Consider the following 19,455-nt stretch of genomic DNA (forward strand, 5'->3'; position numbering starts at 1 on the left):
GTCTCCCTGCCAGTTATCAGCCTTTTTTCTAGAAATGAACGTATATCAAGCCTCCAAGTAAGTCACTTGCGTAAGTACACATTGTGTCATGGTGGAAAGAGTAGAAAGAACACTGATTTGGAGTAATGAACATCTGGAATCAAATCCATACTCAAACTCTTAGCAGACGTTAGGTTTTCTGTTGAACCTCTCTGAGTCTTTGATTCCTTATTTGAAAAATGTGTTTAATATTCACCTTGCAGGTTTTTTTTTTTTTTTTAGAAACGAGAAGAAGTGTTTAACATAGTATCTGGCATGTAGTCAGTGCTCAATGAATAGTAACGATTACCGCAATGGAGTGACAAGTCTCTTTTAGATAAATTGCTTAATTTATAAAATGAGGCTTTTGGGGGAGGGGTCTTACAAGGTCTAATCTTTTTGTCTTATACAGAATTCTGCTTTGTAATATAATAGTATTGCCTCAAAATTCACATTTCGTGTGACAGTATTGATATTTCCCGTGTTCAAACCCTGCTACTTTACTGTGCCTAGATGTTCTTTACTAGGTCATATATTCTGGAGAAAAATATCTACATACCTTCTGAATGCTAGTTTCTTTAATCAAAAGAATGAATTTGGTCTTTCAGAAGATAAATCAGTTTAACCTTAAAAACCCTTGCTTTGGAAAGTCTCCGTTTTGCCTAGAGACTGTATTTATCTAGATGTCACTTTTGTTCCCGCTAACCCTACTGTGAGTCAAGGCTAACAATTTTGGTCAGAAGACTTTCTGTTTGTTTTTTGTATTATAACCCAGGCAGATATATCCAGAGAACCCTAACGTGGCTATTGACGATAGAAACCTAGGAAACCTCTACAATCTACCAAGCACGCTTGTTTTACAGACTAGAGGAGCGTGGTGAGAGAAGTTGACACATTTCCCCAGTGTTACACGTAGGTCACCAGACTAGAAAGGAGGTTTGCCTGTCTGTCTCCAGTCCAAGGACTTCTTGCCATGAACCCAAAGGGTGTAGGTGGTCTGCTCAGGGGAAAGGACCTGGGGTTTAGACCAGATTCAGTTCACATCTCTGCTCTTCCATCTGCTCTTTGTGAATGTCATCTCTCTGAACCTCAGTTTCCTTATCCACCAAAAGGAAATCATTGTGTCGTGAAATCATTGGGGACTGCGTGGGGTGAATGAAGTAACATATGTAAGGTTTAATGTAGTGGCTGCCCTAGAACAAGCGTGTAAATAGCCGTCTTTAAGTTATTTAGTCTACTATGCTGACAAGATTGTATTTCATTTTATAAATTAGTCATGAATATTGCTTTCCTCTATGGATGTTAGGCATCTTTTATTTCACGTATTAATTAAAAAAAAAATCTGAATAGGTGGAGGGCTTGACAGAAGGCTCGTTATATGAATTCAAAATTGCTGCAGTCAACCTGGCTGGGATAGGGCAGCCTTCGGACCCCAGTGAGCACTTCAAGTGTGAAGCTTGGACCATGCCAGAGCCCGGTAAGATGCTTCCTGAGTGGACTCACTACCAGGGGTACGTCCTTTCTAACACACGAGGGCCGGTCAAAGAAGGGGCATGATTTCTGCAGTTCCGTCATGACTAACCTCTTACAGCAACATTTTACATGTTGTCTTAGTCATCTAGTGCTGCCATAACAGAAATACCACAAGTGCATGGTGTCAACAAAGAGAAATTAACTCTCTCACAGTCTAGTAGGCTACAAGTCCAAATTCAGGGCATGGCTCCAGGGGAAGCCTTTCTTTTCTTGTTTCTGGAGAAAGAGCCTTGTCATCAATCTTCCCCTGGACTAGGAGCTTCTCCATGAGGAACCCCAGGTCCAAAGGATGCACTCTGCTCCTGGTGCTGCTTTCTTGGTGCTATGAGGTCCCCAACTCTCTGCGTGCTTCCTTTTCCTTTTATCTCTTTTAAGATAAAAGGTGGTGCTGGCCACACCCCAGGGAAACTCCCTTTACATTGGATCAGGGATGTGACCTGAGCAAAGGTGTTACATCCCACCCTAATCCTCTTTAACCACAGGCAGAGATTATGATTTGTAACACACAGGAAAATCACAAAATGGAGGACAACCACACAATCATGGCCTAACTAAGTTGACACATATTTTTGGGGGACACAATTCAATCCATGACACATGCATTGTGGCATTAACTGCCATTGTGCCAGGCACTGGGGTTTAATAGTGAATAAGGCTGACACAGTTCTGCCCTCAGAGAATAGTCTGGGAAGCATATAGACAAGTAAACAGGGGAAAGAATAGAGTAACAGGGCTGAAGTCCACGGTAAGAGAGAAGCACTTCCAAGGGAACAGAGAGGGAACACAGAGGTTCCAGGCAGAAGGGTAATAGGCGTCTAGACCCAAAGTTGAGACAGCATGGAATTAGGATTCCCCTTTGCATTTTAGCTAAAGTTGTCCTCCAGACCACTTGGTGAGCCTGGGGCCTCCACTTCTACAATGTGTAATTGTTGCAAATCTGCACTAATTTAGGACTCCACATTTTTACGGGCCCTGGTGGCACAGTGGAAACCCTAGTGGTGTACTGGTTAAGAGCTATGGCTGCTAACCAAAAGGTCAGCAGTTAGAATCCACCGGCTGCTCCTTGGAAACCCTATGGGGCAGTTCTACTCTGTCCTATAGTGTTTGTATGAGTCGGAATTGCCTCGATAGCAACGGGTTTGGTTTTTTTTTTTGGTTGTGGCACAGTGGTTAAGAGCTCAGCTGCTAACATAAAGGTCAGCAGTTCGAATCCACCAGTAGTTCTACTGTGTCCTGTAGGGTCACTATGAGTTGGAACGGACTTGACGGCAATGGGGTAGATACATTTTAATTATTTTCACAAACCCTCAAGTACCAGCTGTCAGTTTCTTTGCATCCAATCAGTCAGGAATCCAACCAGATGGATGATACATGTATGCTCACGTTTTGGAAAAAAAACCTAAAAGTTGAATCTGAAAAGCTCAAAATTCAGACTGTCTTTCAATTTGTGGCTGGATACTGCTTTCATTTTTCTTTTTGCCATTTGTTTTAATGAAATTAGTTTTTGCCCCTTAGATAAACCAATGGAAAAAAAAATAAAAAGGCTGTTGAAGTTTCCAGACCCTCTCTGAGGGCTTAGTAAGAAATGTCCCAGCAACATTCAAAGGCAGGAGTGTGATCTAATTAAGATGGAGCTAGGGCCACTGGACCTTTTCCCTGTAATGCTCAAAGCCAGTCTGGATTTGTGGAATCAGTAGCACACACCTTTAGAATTGCTTCGGATGTTTGTAGGAAGCAGAGCTGAGGTTAACATGATAGTGGACCAGGTGTGTTTAGCCTGACCAGGTGGTCAGGTTCTCCGAATAATTTGTCCATGACTGACAGGTTTCTAGCCCTGTGGAGGGGCGGGGAGCAACATGAGCGTTTTTTCCTGTTCTTCACACATTTTCTCTCTGCGAGGCGCATCCGCTAATCCCTGGAGAGTAAGGTAAACTCATGAATTATTCTAAGTCTATCCATAATCACCCGGATGTCTTACAGCAGAGGCTACAGAAACATTCAGGCTGAGCTCTCCTCCCCAACTCAGCAGTGTCATGCTGAACACTCTTCATCAACACTCCTGTGGAAAGGGTGATGTATACATTTAATGAGGAATAAATAAGGATGTCTGTGGTGTAAGACAGGTACTACAGGTAGGAGGTCTTCCCTTTGCTGCATTCGTGTGTGTGTATATGCACACAGAATGAATTTGCTTTTTCAGGTCCCGCCTATGATTTGACGTTCTGTGAGGTCAGGGATTCATCGCTGGTCATGCTCTGGAAAGCCCCAGTGTATTCTGGCAGCAGTCCTGTTTCTGGATATTTTGTGGATCAAAAGGAACTGGGTGCGGAAGAATGGATCACTGTCAACGAGAAGGCAACTGCAAATCGTTATTTGAAGGTGATAGTGCTCATTCATTTATTTATTTCCTTTTGGTTGAAATGTGTTTTTGATTCTTTTGGCAGGCTAGCTCAGAGTCCCAAGGTGATCCTGTTCAAGCAAATATTCTGAACTTCGGTTATTACTGTTGGAGCACTGTTGCGCCGCTTACAGATGGTGAAGCAGTACAAAGAGGGTGCCGTTCGCCCCCTAGTCACTGTGGATTTATATAACAATCACAGCTTTCCAGCAGATGGCAATGACACATCATGAGGAAGTGGCACCTTTTTCCTGCTCGTACAGTTACCATATTGGCTTGTGGGGACTGTCTAGTTGTGTCCATTTTTCTTTCCATATTGCAGCCTAACCACTGTTAATGGTACTGCTCTCAGGCTTGGTGGTCTATCGGCTATATGTATGTGCTTTCTACAGGGATTATTAACATTATATTTTGTCCTTTCACTTCAAGCCCCATATTTAATTTACTTAGTTTTCTGTGATCGTACAATAAAAATCTATTTGATACACACACGTATACGTATATGTGTGTATATATATATATATATATACACACACACATTTATGTATGTATACACACAGTTTTAATATCTTTGGTAAAATTATAATTTGAAAATTGTTTTACTCCCTGTTTCTCCAAATGCTTTTATTTTAAGCACCTACAATTTGCCAGTTGTTGGGCCAGCTGTGACATTTGTTGTTAGACCCAGTAGGCTCATATGCCCTGGCTAATTTGCCCAGTTGCCTTGATCTGGAGGTGTTCTTCTTTGACTTCTGGTGTAGTTTAGATAGAAATGCAGTATGCACCCTTACTTAAAGAAAAGTTACATTTGAGTTAGGCACATGGTTACACATTGATAGAGGCGTAAATAGACAACCACCTTCTGGAAATTAATTAGACATGTGGAACAAGGTCTATTTCTTTTGAATGGATCAGTAAGTTTCTGAGAATCTATATTCCCAAAATAATTAGAAATTTAGTTTATTTAAAATATATATTGTTATACAATATATTATATGAAATCTATGATTGTTTAAGAGATTAACTTAATTTTGATGTGACCAAATGACGAAATATTTTGCACAGTTTAAAAAAATCACATTTAAAATAGTATTTAGTCATATAGAATATATGTTAAATATGAACACCAGATTACAAACTATTGAATATGATTTTACTTCTGCTTTAAAATATGCAAAGAAGAATGAAAGAGAATAAACCAAAATTTTAGCAAATTCTTATTCTTTGAAAGTGAGATCATGAGTGATAGCTAATCTCTTTTTTCCTTGCTAGTATGCATAGATTTTCCAACTAGAAATACGTTACTTTAAAAAGAAGACATGTTCATAATAAAATGTGAAAAAGAAGAAAATCATCTTTATTTTATATATACACCTGTGGCTTTTTCTCTGCCACCTTAAGGTCTGTGACCTGCAACAGGGAAAAACCTATGTCTTCAGAGTCCGCGCAGTGAACACAAGTGGAGTGGGGAAGCCCTCGGACACCTCTGAACCCGTGCTGGTAGAGGCAAGACCAGGTGAGATCTTACCTGTCAGCCCTTAAAGATAGCAACATGTTTTGAACTGCAGTAATTTAGTAGGGTATTCATGCAATGTATGTACGGATGAAGGAATATCCTATCCTGTTTTTAGAAGGATTTGGATTGGCTCTGCATAGAACGTGCCCAGGTTAGGAGTAGAGCACACTGGAACATCTTGCATAGTTGGCAGGTGTTCTTCTTTGGAGCAGTGAAATCCTACACAGAAATAAAGGTGATCTTTTATATAATGGCTAAGTTTTGATCAGCAAATTATAAAGCTGTTGGTAATCTTCTTGGTTGCAAGTAATAGAAACCCACTAGAAGCTACCGTCAAAGGGGAAGTGCTTGTAAAGGCTGTAGGCAAACTCACAGGATACACGGAAAAGGTGTGCCCTTGGGTCTCAGAAAATGATGGAACCGGAAACTGTGAAACGATGTTTCTTTCTGTACAGGTGACACCTTTTTTCTCCTTCTCTGGGTGTTTGCTTTTTGTTGTGTAGTTTGTCACCTGGCTTTCTCTGCTTCTCCATATTCTTGGTGACCCTAAAGCATCCATTTTTTTTAACTTTTTGAATCATTTATTTTAAATATTTTATTTTGATTGTTGTTGAGAACATACTCAGCACAACATTCACCAGTTCAACAGTTTCTCCATGTACAGTTCAGTGGCATTGATTACATACTTCGAGTCGTGCAATCATTCTCACCCTCCTTTTGTGAGTTGTTCTTCCCTCGTTAACATGAACTCACTGCCCCCTAAGTTTCCTATCTAGTTTTTCGAGTTGTTGTTGTCAGTTTGATCCCATATAGATTGTTTTTAAAGAGCACAGTGCTCAAGGCAGACATTCATTACTAGTTAAGCTAAACTATTGTTTAGTTTTAGGAAGACTTCTGGGATATTTTTGGTTTAAGGTTTAAAGATTATCTCAGGACTGCCAACTGCTCTGACAGGGATCACAAAAGAGGGTGCTGGAAAGAGTGGGAGAAAAATGTAGAAGAAAATTCAAATTCACAAAAAAAGACCAGACTTACTGGTCTCACAGAGACTGGAAGAACCCCTGAGACTATGGCCTCCGGACACCCTACTGACTCAGAACTGAAGCCACTCCTGAAGTCCACCTTTCAGCCAAAAATTAGACAGGCCTATGAAACACAATAACACACGTGAGGAACGTGCTTCTTAGTTCAGTCAAGTATGTGAGACCAAATGGGCAATGCCTGCCCCAAAACAAAGATGAGAAGGCAAGAAGGGACAGAAAAACTGGACAAGTGGACACAGGGAACCTGGGATAGAAAGGGCAAGAGTGCTGACACATTGCAGAGATTGCAACCAAAGTCACGAAACAATTTGTGTATAAATTTTTGAATGAGAAACTAATTTGTGCTGGAACTTTCATCTAAAGCACATACACACACACACACAAAGATTATCTCAGGGCAATAGTTTCAGGGAGTCATCCAGCCTCCATGGCTCCAGAAGTCTGGAGTCTACGAGAATTTGAAATTCTGTTCTGCATTTTCCACCTTTTTCTCAGGATTCTGCTATAGAATCTTTGATAAAACCGCATTTTTATGGCCTCAGTTCCATTGACTGACAGAGGCTGAGCTGTGTCTCATCCATAAAGTAGAATCTGACTGGCCCATATTGGACCAGATGTCCACCTTGGTCAAAACCTAACAAACAAACAACTCCCTCCCCCCAAAAAATGTGGAGAAAGAAACTTGTGTATGGATGCAATCAAGTAGTATACACATAACTGTTAGGGACCCAGCTCTATGAGAGGGCAAGAAGGGTTAGATCTCAGAGAGAAGAGGAATCTTTATGGCCTGGATAGGCAGCCACCAAATGTTTCCTACAGTGGTATTTGATGTAGAAATGGGAATAGAAAATGATGTGATGACTTAAAAAACAAACAAACAAACAAAAACTACCTACTCTAACATCAGCCTACTTCCTAAAGTATTTTGCTCTTTCGTTATTCTGTGGATCAGTCCTAGGTGGACATTAAGTAAAAACTGATGATTTGGCGTAAATTAAGCTCTCAGCCTCTGCCAACCTATCTCCAAAAAAAGAATCAAAGAACACTGTGTTCCTAAGACGTTCAAATTATATTCTTGCTATGCAGGCACGAAGGAAATCAGTGCCGGCGTAGACGAAGGAGGCAATATCTACTTAAGTTTTGACTGCCAAGAAATGACAGATGCATCTCACTTTACTTGGTGTAAATCCTACGAGGAGATTGCAGATTCTGAGAAGTTTAATATTGACACCGTTGGAGATCAGTAAGTCATACATAGAAGCTGACAATCGTAAACTTTTAGAAACTCGTAAAAACACAAGTAATTAACTTTTACCTACTCTTCTTCCTTTTTAGTTCAAAACTATACTTTAAGAATCCAGATAAAAAGGATGTAGGGACTTATTCTGTGTCTGTAAGTGATACGGATGGCGTGTCCTCCAGTTTGGTTTTGGATGAGAAAGGTAATATCTATATGACATAGGCTTGTCTTTTTGGGTTTTATAACTCTCTGAAAGATTGACACTAATACTGTGAAACCTGTGAGATCCGGAACTCAACGGGACTGCCTTGTTTTTGCAGGTTTTTCAAGTTTTCCACCTCTGACAGGGTGCAGTCTTGCCACTTTTTTTGCCTTACACAGGTTCTGGCTTTCACAGGTTTTACTGAATATAGAAAAGGCATATTTGTTTGGAAAAAGGGTGTGTGTTTGTAGTAAGCTTGGAATGGGGAGTATTTATATAATTAAGCCTAAAATTAGTTTAGAAATTAAACAGACTCTATAGTTTGGAGCCCTGGTGGTGCAGTGGTTAAGAGCTTCGGCTGCTAACCAATGGTTGGCAGTTAGAATCCACCAGGCGCTCCTTGGAAACCTTATGGGACAGTTCTACTCTGTCGTATAGGGTCGCTATGAGTTGGAATCGACTCGATGGCAACGTGTTTTTGGTTTATAGTTTACTCTCAATCTGCCAAGTAAAACACTAGTCCAGAACATATTGCTTATATAACCTTGTACTTTTAAAGTTGATTTTTAACACCGTTTGGCAAGCAGAAAGTAGTATAAGAACAAGTAAGTCCATAAAATTTAATGAGAGATCACAGATGGAAGAAGATTCCCTCCCTCCCCTTTTGACATTGAGTAATCTGGATGATAAAAGAAAACATAATTTTTTTTGGAAATAGTTTTTAATTTCCATGGTAAAAATCTCTTTATCTTTTACAAATAGAAGACAGCAAATGAAGTGAGAAAAGTCTGTTTAGCATGACCCAGATAAAAACAATAGTTTCTGTTAGGGAGGTTCACAGATTTGTGTTCAAAAAGCAAATGAGAATACTCTGTAAAGCTGATTCTTTTTACTACCTGGGATTACATTTATTCATGTCTATCCCTTATCTACTCTACTCATAGGTCAGGGTCAGTCTTACGAGTTTTTAAAATAAATAGTCAGTGATGTGGAACCAACTGTGTAGGCACTGGCTGGAATCCTCAGATCTGGGTTTCTTTAGGTCTTTATTAAGGTTCTTTGGTGGTTGAGGGTCCTCTCTTATAGTGCAAAGCCCTGTGAGGTGTGTTAAGCTTTATAAGAAAATTCTCTAGTTATCCACCAGCTTCTTGGTTGACACCGTGCTGAGGGTTTGGTGCTGAGGAAACCTGATACAAGATGGGGGCCTGGGGTGAGGTAGGGAGGAGGGGCAGGTAGCCAGTGTTGGAGATGGCCAGAGACTCATTCTGATGACTTCACAAGTGCAGGTCTGGCTTCGATGTTGGTTAAATTTGGGTATGATTATGCAAATTTAACAGGACCAGCAGGAGAACAGCAGAGGGGCCCTGCAGAGTGTCTGCTTTCTGGAGTCCTTGGTTTACTGTTCATAGACCAGAGAGGAAGGGAGCTGGAATCCACCAGCATGCTTATTTAAGCTGCCTTCTCTGACCCTAATTCAGAGGTCTTCAGACAATTCTTTTATTCACAAAAAATGCCGTAAAGGATTTTAAAAAGCTATGTATTTCTTTGCACCATTTTAAGCGGACATATAATATTTTTAATTTTAATTTTAAATAGTTTCAAAGGAGGAAATTTCCAGCATATTTCATACTGTCTATAGGCTTTAAATGTATTTTAGGCAAAACGCTGGAGCTGCAGATTTAGCTCATTCACTTTATGGAAGTGTCCACCATAAAACCTAACTGGGAAAGTCAGCCCTTGCTGTCAAACCAATCAACCAAACTGAGTTCACTTTCTGCTAGGAAAAGCCTGACTTCAGTTTTTACCTCAAGTAAACGTGTTCATACACACTTCCCATGACAGCCATCTTGGTTTTGAATTATAACTTTAAGAAAGAAGAAAGGAAGTTAAGGAAGGAAAGGAGAGAGAAAGAGGGAAGGAGGAAAAGAGTGAGAGAGGGACGGAAGGAGGGAAAGACAGAGGAAAGGGCTTACAGCCTTTAAGTTTTCTTAACTTGCTGCTGCCGGACTCCCAGGAGCAAAGCATTTTTTGGTTTTTACACTCATGCTAATGCATCATCATGAGATTCTGAATGGATAAGGTGCATTTCTTTTTTCTTTAGTACTGAAGGAGGATATTTCAAAAGTCAGGAGAACACAAGCAAAATCGAAGGTAGATCAATGTTAGGGAAGAGCTCCTATGGATTTTGAAGATGTGGAAATGGAACCTTTCAATCTCTCCTCTGTAAAGTTTTTCTATATTCTAGGAATGTACATGCCTCCACCCCACCTTCCCACACCCAACAAGACCACCGCCCTAACTTATCCCAAACTTTTCCATAGTAAGTGTGTAAATTAAATGGTGAGGATTTTAGTTGTAGACAACGCCGAGTTTTTTAAAGAGACTATTGTATTCAAAGTTTGCAGTTATCCTAGGTACCCTTTTCTCTTATAGTTAATGTTTCTTTCACATCCTCAAATTAGAGAAGAGTATGGGGATGCGAAATATTTGGTATTATTGAGTCTGTGCTGTTGTTGACAAATTTATCAATATACAGGTCAAAATCAATTAAAATCTTTTTTCTTTTTTTTTTTTAGAGCTTGAACGTTTGATGGCACTGAGCAATGAAATAAAAAATCCCAGTAAGTAAGCCATAACCCTGACCGTACAATTGCAAACCAGACAGGGCCTTACTCATTAACGAATGGAGCTCTTGAAGGGACAACTTTGGGAAAAGGATGGCTTCATTTTATCCCCCAGCTTACGGGCTTGTAACCTATTCATTTGAAACAAATATTAGTTTATATTATAGCTTGTAGAGACTTTTATTGCTTAGAGGGTGTTTTGAATTTCGTGTTTAGTATAGCTGTTCCTAATCCAAGTGAGATGTCTATCAAATTAATCTTCAGTCATTGAATTATACTGAATACGGAAAGAATATATATGTCTGCAATCATTGAATACATAAAGGAAGCTAGATTGTACATGCACACACGCAGAACTCACGCGGCATGAAGCTTTAAATGCAACAACAGGCTAACTAGGGTTTTATTGTTTATTTTTAGGTTTCATAACCCAATTGAATACTCTGGGTTTCACATTCTCAAAAAATTTAATAACTAGGATTGGTATTTTCCTACAACACACAGCTACTCTTTCTCACAAGAATTCATGCATTATTGACTTGCGATTTCTTTTCTTCCTGTAGCAATTCCTCTGAAATCAGAATTAGCTTATGAGCTTTTTGATAAGGGCCAGGTTCGCTTCTGGCTGCAGGCTGAGCACTTATCACCAGATGCCAGCTACAGATTTATTATTAATGACAGAGAAGTCTCTGACAGTGAGGTAAGTTCATGTGTGCATGATCTCTGCCTTTGGAGAGAGCCAAGTTTTACTTTGGTTCGTCAGTTACTTAAAGCCAATATTCCTTGTTTGTTTTCATCCCTTTTTGAGCTGTAGAAATTGGGGTGTAGAAGGTTGACAAGACAAATGACAGATGGTTGATTCTTGTAATGTTGACACATCTGGTCTGGGTTAGATAAGAGATCAGGGGTCTTTTAAATCCCAGTCTGTTTGAATTAAAAAACGACAACCTATGTTTCCGGGATGTGGAGCTTGGTTTTATGAAAAGGTTCAGGTTTACATGGGGAAAATATTCTTTATGAATCAGTTCATTTATTCTTATACTAGTGGTTTGGGAGTCATACGTTTTTGCTCTGCTGCGAGCAGTACTCCTCTTCCAGCCTACCATAAATGCCTTTCCATGGAAGACATTGTCTGGGAAGTAAATTTCTGCAACTTCCCTAGCCATGGCAAGGGCCAAGAGAGAAACAGAATTGTTAAACATATATATTATGCCACGATACAAACACTTTGGCACTTTGTTCTACTTCTGGGTACTCTATTTTGACTTTGTAATATGTGAGAAGACACTGATGATGTTTGGACACGTATCTTCTTGTCTGATGATAGTGCACTTGGGGACCCAGTTAGAGGACAGTCTGTTTGACGGGGCTTCTCTTTACTGTGCGGTGGTGGAGTTAGAATCTGCCAAATTCCACCATCTTTACTTTCTTTGTCTTCTTTGCCCTTATTAGCCAACGTGTAGAGTCACTGGTACATCAATCTATCCTTCTAAGTCCTAAATGTCTCATTCATTTGTTCACTACCCAAATATTTATCGAATGCTTGAAATGTATAAATTACTTGTGCCTTGAGGGCTGACGATATATCATTTCTCTTAACCACGTTCTTCATTCTTAGCCCAGTGCTTTTATCTGATAGGTGTTTGGTAAAGCTTAGTCAATTAAATGAATGTCTATCAAGCAGAAATCTTGCATGAAAGAAGCTCATATGATTATACTTATCCAGTCAATCTTTCTCATGGGAATCATGACACTTCTTTAAGGATTGTGCAAATGGAAGTGTTAGCTAATATGTAGAAAGCTTATAGTTTCTTTCTGCCTGCAAAAAAGTCAATGGCACAAATATTGTCTATGGGAGAGCATTGCCAGATCAAGACAATTGGAGACATTTTCTTCGGACAGAGACCATGCTATAAAATGAAATGGCATTTAGTATAGTTGCACTGTTTTTGCAGACAGCTTTTGATTAACATTGCCTACCTGCTGTATGGAGCTTATTTTAAAAAACTGATGTCATTGCCTCCTGGCTAACCTTCTGGAGTATGGCAGTACTATCTGACTTCCTTAATTAGTAATCCACAGGTAACTTTTTACATTTGAAGACGGATGCTATTTTGTGTGAGTCACATAAAAGCCAGTATTTATGGCACCCATAAAATCATTGAACTTCATCTTGCTACATGATGGCAATAGCAAGAAGCCTAATTATTTTCTAAAACCTGCAGTGCAGTAGCTGAGAATATTGAAAAGGCTATTGTATTGTTAAGAATCTGGTTGGTGAGTGTCATGCCTTTTTATTTCTCAGACCTAATTAGAGTAAGTTCCTGTAGTTCTCTACTTATAGATGTTTGAAGTGAACGTAATGTGATACAAATAAGAGCAGTTCATTTTTCTCATCAACTTGAATTTTGCTCTCCATATTCAAAAGTAAATACTCAAAACTACAAAGAAATTCAAGGACTAAGGGGAAGGTACATTCATTACAGCCACCATATAACTGTTCCTGCTTACGTTACCTCCAAGGACTATTTTAGTCCCCATGGTTGGAGACAATGTGTCTCTATTGTGCTTCCGGTAATTGATTATCATTTCTTAAAATTATCACTCTCTCCCTAAAAAAACAACCTGAGGTCATACTTTCCCATTCATTTCTATGTGTCTTTAGAATTTCAGTCATCCAATTTCCTTTTCCAGCTTCCATTTAGAAACTATCTAATGGTCTTATGCAAATACATGTTGTGATTTATATTTATATTTGAAATAATATTGGCGTTTCTAATTTAAAAGTAATTTTCCATGTTTACTAGAATGGGATTCAAAGCTTAGAAAGGGGAGTTCTGTATTCACTTAAAACCTGAAAGTCATGTTTGATTAAACAGAATCTGAATCCCCAAGGTTAACCCTTTGGGCACTTGGGTACTCATCTTCCTTTCCCAGCAGACGACAGTGTATATTTTGCAACTCTTTTGTTGATAATCTGTCATAGACAACAAACCAGTAGGAACAGAAAAGTAAGACAGTAAACCTTGTATTCATGGAATTTATCCTGCAGTTGAAGAAACACAAATTCAATTATAGAATGAGATAGAAAAAGTATAGAATTAAGGATATGTTGAAACAGTAACCCTGCTGTTGTTGAGTCTATTCTGACTCATAGCAACCCTATAGGACAGAGTGGAACTGACCCACAGGGTTTCCAAGGAACGGCTGGTGGATTCAAACTGCTGACCTTTTGGTTAGCAGCCAGATGTTCAACCACTGTACCACTAGGACTCCTGAAACAGTAAAGACGGTCACAACTCAGAGAAAGCCAAGATTTGAAAGGCTGAAGTCTTTAGGAGAGAGTTCAAGGAGTGATCTTCAGAAGGTAGAATCTGGGGAGATGAAGAGAATGAGGTATTCATGCTACCTGTGTACACAGAGAGCTGGAAATGTAATACGTGCAAGGGAGTGAAGAGGGTGGGCTGACTGGAGAGAAATTGTTTGCTTGAGAAATCCTGGGAAACATGGTTGGATAAATAGGAATGGGTTCAGAAATCAGAGGCTTTGAATGTCCAGCAGAAGAAGCAGAGTGAAATAAACTTAGAGATGAACTCTAAACTGGGTTGGTATTTTGCTAATATTGATATTTTAAACTCCCTCTTGCTATACTGGCATTTAGAATGTCAAAATGGAAATGTGCCTTTAAAGAGAAAGAAGAGTATTGTGATAGAAATGTACATTATGTATCAGAAAACTATTACTGTTTTTCTGGGTAAACTTATAAATTCTCTATTAGTTACCTACAGATAGAAATTCTTTTTAATATTTTTAATTGCAACATTTAAGGTAAGGGTTGTTAAAGGAGCACAGTTTCAAAGGAGTTGATGGAGATTCCTTGGGGTAATTCTGCTTTGTTTGCTGCTCAGCACAGATGATTATTTTTATTCTACTTTCTTCACCACTCATCTTTCTCCAAGGGCTTCCTACTTTTCATGTGTAAAATCAGAGTTCAGGTTTGGAAGTAGTTGTTTAAACTCCAGCTGGACTCATTCTGAAAGATAGAATGAACGCCTGCAGGAAATTACAATAGTGAAAGTTACTGCCCTATTGTTAAATCTGGGGATGGGGAAGTGAAGGCCAATGGGATCGGTCCTCTTGTGATTTCATGAGTAGTATTCCTGAAGAGAACCCCGAGTCTGAGGTCCTATATGTCATCCTTTTCCTGCATTACCACTGCATTTAAGAGAGTCATTTATTTGGATGTGATATCTGCAAGCCCCTGTTTAGGTTCAGATATTATATTGCCCAAGGATGGAAAAAACACAATCCTTAAGCAACCATAAAGCATGTTGGCATGTTTTATGTCATCACAAATTAGGAGAGAGGAGAACAGATTCTTGAAGAAGAGGTGAGTTTTGAATGAGCTGAGTGGCACTGGGAACGGTTTCTAATATAAAATGCAGTCTAGACAGAAGAACTGCAGGGCCCTGGGCCTACTCAACCATGGTGGTGTTGGCGAGGAGGGGGCCGGATGCATGTTGAAGGACGGAGGTGACAAAAGCAGAGATGACTGGAGGAGGGAAACACTTGGACAACGTCACAGTTTCATCTGAGGCTTGATCTGAAAAGGAAAAACTGAACTTTTACAAGAAGGCTTCCCAGGTTCTATAGCTAGAAGGAAGCTCTGGTGCCCTGACCAGCCTCCGCTGACTCTCTAGCTCGTAAGTCACTTTCTGCCTTGTGTTATAGTTACTTTCCTGCCTTAGTTTCTCCCCCATTAGGCTGTAAACTCCTGAGGTCCATGGTCAAGTCTACTTCATCTTTGTGTTCCTCATAGTTCTGGTCTTGAACATAGCTGGCGGCTGAGTGAACGACGGCCAGCACAAAACTTGTGCTAGGCAATGACAGTGGGAGCGTGCAGGGAATAAGAATGTCCCTGAAGAAAGCCTTGCTCAACATTACTCAGTAGTGTCAGGAGATCACAGCCGACTGACGGAGGTAGAAAGCAAAATGAGCTAACTTTCCACAGGTAAACTGTCTCGTGAATAATTCGACAGCCTTGATTTCCCATCTATTACCTGCCAGGCACTCTGCTAGGCTCTATGTGAGGTTGCAAAGAAGAATAAGACATGGTCCTTGCTCTCAAGGACTCATTTTCTACCAAGAGAAGCAGCTGGCAAGAAGACGGTTAATCCAGGGGGCTGAGTGCTCCTGGAGGGAAGGCAGGGGCTGGAGTTGCACAGGGGAAGAGCACCTAAGCTAATTCCAAGGGCATCAGGAAAGTCTTCCTTGAACTAATCTTGAGGGAATAGGGGCTCTAATTCATGTAAAACGACTACGTTGAGGGTGGGGAGAGGGTTTCCAGGTTGTGGGAAACCTGTGCTGAGGTCAGAAATGAAAGGAAGCATGGTGTGTTCACCGAAATGGAAGACATTGGGATAGAAAAATATATTCTACGAAGAATAGAACAGGCAGGTAAACCAGACCTTTCGTAGACCACGTCATATTATGTTCTGCAATCTGTAGCCTGTTAGAAGTCAAAGAGTGATAAAAAATCACAAGATCTGTCTGAGGCTGCATCAATACCCTCCTGCGCTATGGAAACACGAGCAGCAATTACGCTGCTGTGGTTGTCAGGTCCTCGGGAGCAGAAGTGACAACGGTTGTGAAGATCATTTTATTGTTGCTATACATGTGTGGTTTTGAAATCAGCTTGTGATAGAGTATCAACAATATCTTTTTCTTTTCTTCGATGTATTTTTTTTCTTTCCTTTTTTTATTGTGCTTTAGGTGAAAGTTTACAGCTCAAGTTAATCTCTCATACAAAAATTTATACAGATATTGTTATGTGACGTTATTTGCAACCCTGCAATGTGACAGCACACTCCCCCTTTGCACCCTGGGTTTCTTGTGTTCGTTCACCCAGTTCCCATCCATCCTGCCTTCTCATCTTGCCTCTCTGGACAGGAGCTACTCATTTGGTCTCGTGTACCTGATTGCACTAAGAAGCACATTCCTCACGAGTATTATTTTTTGTTTTATCTTTGATGTACTTTAATTATCTTACATTAGATGCTTTTTCTTGGGTGACAACGGTGTAGTGTTTCTGCTGGGAATATGCCTTGAGCTGGTTAGGCTTTTGGTATCTCCCACACAGAAATAGGACTTTACAACTGTGAAGGAAAATTTGTATCTCTTATTTTCTCTCTGGTTCATCAAGAGGATTCGTTGATACAGCTTCATTTTGTGTTTTTGTGCCGCAGTACCTTAAGATGTAATGGTTGATGCAGCTGTTAAACGTTGAGAGAGAAAATGAGAAGAAAGAATTTCACTGTGTAATTCTATATTTCCCTTATTGCCTTCCAGAAACACAGAATTAAATGTGATAAATCAACTGGCATTATTGAGATGGTAATGGATAAATTCACTACTGACAATGAAGGTACCTACACTGTCCAGATTCATGATGGGAAAGCCAAAAGTCAATCTTCTCTGGTTCTCATTGGAGATGGTAAGCTGTAGTGAATATTTTCATATTCATAAAAGATAATTCAAAAAATATTCTTCTGACTAGACAGAGCCAAACAGTCTTTATATCTTTTTTCTTTAAATATTGACTTTAGCATTCAAGGCTGTCCTAGAGGAGGCTGAATTGCAAAGAAAAGAATTTCTCAGGAAACAAGGTAAGTAGCTGACTTGCTCCTTCACCACTAGCATAAAACAAAGACTTGGGTTTTGAATATTTGTTTGAAGCAGATCCTACATAATGCCATTTTAAATGGTCAAGAAATTTGATCATTTCTTAGCTGTAGAAATTTGGATACTTTTCTGTTCTTTACGGTTTATATTTCATCAAATCATCAGTATTTTTTTTCTTGTTTCTATCTTTAAAACCCCTGGAATCTATTGTTTGATTTTCATGTTTCCCGTTATTATCTTAGTCAAAGAAATAATCCGTCTTACCAGGCTCTGTGGCTGACTTGGTAACTGATTAATCTTTTCAATACTCTGCTGGGAGACAAATCTTCCCAAGCACTTTTTCCTTTTAGGTGCTTTTTTGCTTAAAAAACTTTAATAACTACATGTAGCCTACTAGAAAAATTTGGACAATGCTCCATGACTTCCCAGACTCTCCATAATCTGAACCTACCCTGCTAACCAAATTGTATTTCCTACCATGCCCCAGTACAACGCTGTGGACGCATCAGACTGATTTCTTTAACTTTCTCCTTTTCACCATGCCCATTCCTGTCTTTCTGTACTCTTGTCATTATGGCAAACTCTCCTATGACCACCTTTTCAAACCGAGTCACTATTCAAAGTCCCAAGTGGTCCTTCAGTTTTCCCTGTAGCCTTCCCTGACTGCAGGCACCCCCACTGGCTCCTTGTTTCTTTGTACCGTGCTTTGTCGGAGCTGTGTATTTTGGAGTTTAATATTACTTTGAACTCCTGAGGATTGAGGCTACTTGTTCTATGTCTTTTGTAGCATCCATAACACTTCTGCAGTGCTGAGCACATTCAGATACTCAGCACTTACCAAAGGGACGTTCAAGAGACTTTACAACTGAGAAATAAGCAAAGGGTTCCTCTGTCCTAAACGTCCAGATGGATGTTAGCAATTTTGAGAATTAAAGAATAAACAAAAAACAGGGGGTGGGTGGGCTGTGGCTTTATTAGACTTTGAAGGGTAGAGAGGGCAGTAGAAGTTATTCTAATTGCCAGGGACTTGTTTATTCCACTTAAAATGATTTAAATCTTTTGAAGGAATGTATTTAAACTACATTGTTTTTAAAAATGAATATTAGCTAGATACAAAGGAAAAAGGACACATTTTAGAATCTCAAACATAATCTAAGGGTTTATTTAAACAATTTTTTTGTACATGAGATTTTATTATACTGTTTGTAAAATATAAAATCGACATTTTTTTTATTATTTTAGTTTTTATTTTAATAGTCAAGAGTAGTTTATTTTACCCATTTCCACATTATGAATTTTACTAACTTTGTAGAATGTACTATGCAAGAGAAATTAATTACTTTTAAATCTGCTGTGTATTTTTTTGTCAAATGGGATAACGGTGTTGTTATTAGTATGTGGCTTCTACATTTATTTTAAATTAAAAAATGATTGATATTTTTGGAAAAAACTCATAAAACCACCTTTGATTTGAATGCTATATAAATAAGTTATTATGTGTCTAGGAAATTGCTAAGTTAAACTGCTTCATCTTATCTCTATTAATTTTTCTTGTTCAAAGTTTTCATATCCTATGCTGTTGAATATTCCGTTAGAAAGAAAATGTAATGGCTTCAACATTCTTCCTTCTAAAGAGCAATAGATACGAGACGTCAGCAAGAAGGAGAGATCAGTCAGTATGTTCCTAGTGGGAAATGCAGAGTCCAGTGGAGAATTAGTTTACACACATGTGGACTTCAGAGGGCTGAAAATTAATTATTTTGGTTTCATACTACACAGCTATATTCTTCTGCCAAAAGTACATTCAGATATCTATCTATTTATTTTTTTAAACTTTTTTTGGTTACTTTTTTACTATCTCCCCGTACCCCCTTAGGTCCTCATTTTGCTGAGTATCTGCACTGGGATGTTACAGAAGAATGTGATGTTCGACTTATGTGTAAGGTGAGAAATCAGTTCTAACAAGAATACAATATCATCCTTGTGACTATAAATAGAGACTTTTCAGGAAAGTAACTGTGGTCAAATCATATTATTATGACAAAATGCTTGGTGTTCGAATTAGGCATGAGTTGACAGAATGTTTGAATCTTGTGGATTTTTTCGTACTTAGACTTTTAATGCCTCTTAATGAAAAGATTACAGTGTTGTGGAATACAAAAGAAGATTTAAGTAGGTATTTTGTAAAAATATTTCCTTA

At 39.1% G+C, this 19,455-nt stretch overlaps 1 protein-coding gene across 2 annotated transcripts in view; it reads left to right on the forward strand.

Annotated features, from left to right (window-relative positions):
- Positions 1 to 19,455, forward strand: part of LOC101342990 (myomesin-2) — a 68,009-nt gene that overhangs the window by 19,511 nt on the left and 29,043 nt on the right. For both annotated transcript variants that reach the window (XM_023728313.1, XM_023728314.1), the window contains exons 7-16: positions 1,369 to 1,495; positions 3,752 to 3,930; positions 5,351 to 5,465; positions 7,595 to 7,751; positions 7,844 to 7,950; positions 10,527 to 10,571; positions 11,138 to 11,274; positions 16,923 to 17,067; positions 17,180 to 17,239; positions 19,132 to 19,199. In XM_023728313.1, coding sequence (XP_023584081.1) covers positions 1,369 to 1,495; positions 3,752 to 3,930; positions 5,351 to 5,465; positions 7,595 to 7,751; positions 7,844 to 7,950; positions 10,527 to 10,571; positions 11,138 to 11,274; positions 16,923 to 17,067; positions 17,180 to 17,239; positions 19,132 to 19,199 — 1,140 coding nt within the window. The remainder of the gene's footprint in view (positions 1 to 1,368; positions 1,496 to 3,751; positions 3,931 to 5,350; positions 5,466 to 7,594; positions 7,752 to 7,843; positions 7,951 to 10,526; positions 10,572 to 11,137; positions 11,275 to 16,922; positions 17,068 to 17,179; positions 17,240 to 19,131; positions 19,200 to 19,455) is intronic.

This window comes from Trichechus manatus, unplaced genomic scaffold (genome assembly GCF_000243295.1).
Source record: "Trichechus manatus latirostris isolate Lorelei unplaced genomic scaffold, TriManLat1.0 scaffold00023, whole genome shotgun sequence".
Lineage (NCBI taxonomy): Eukaryota > Metazoa > Chordata > Mammalia > Sirenia > Trichechidae > Trichechus > Trichechus manatus.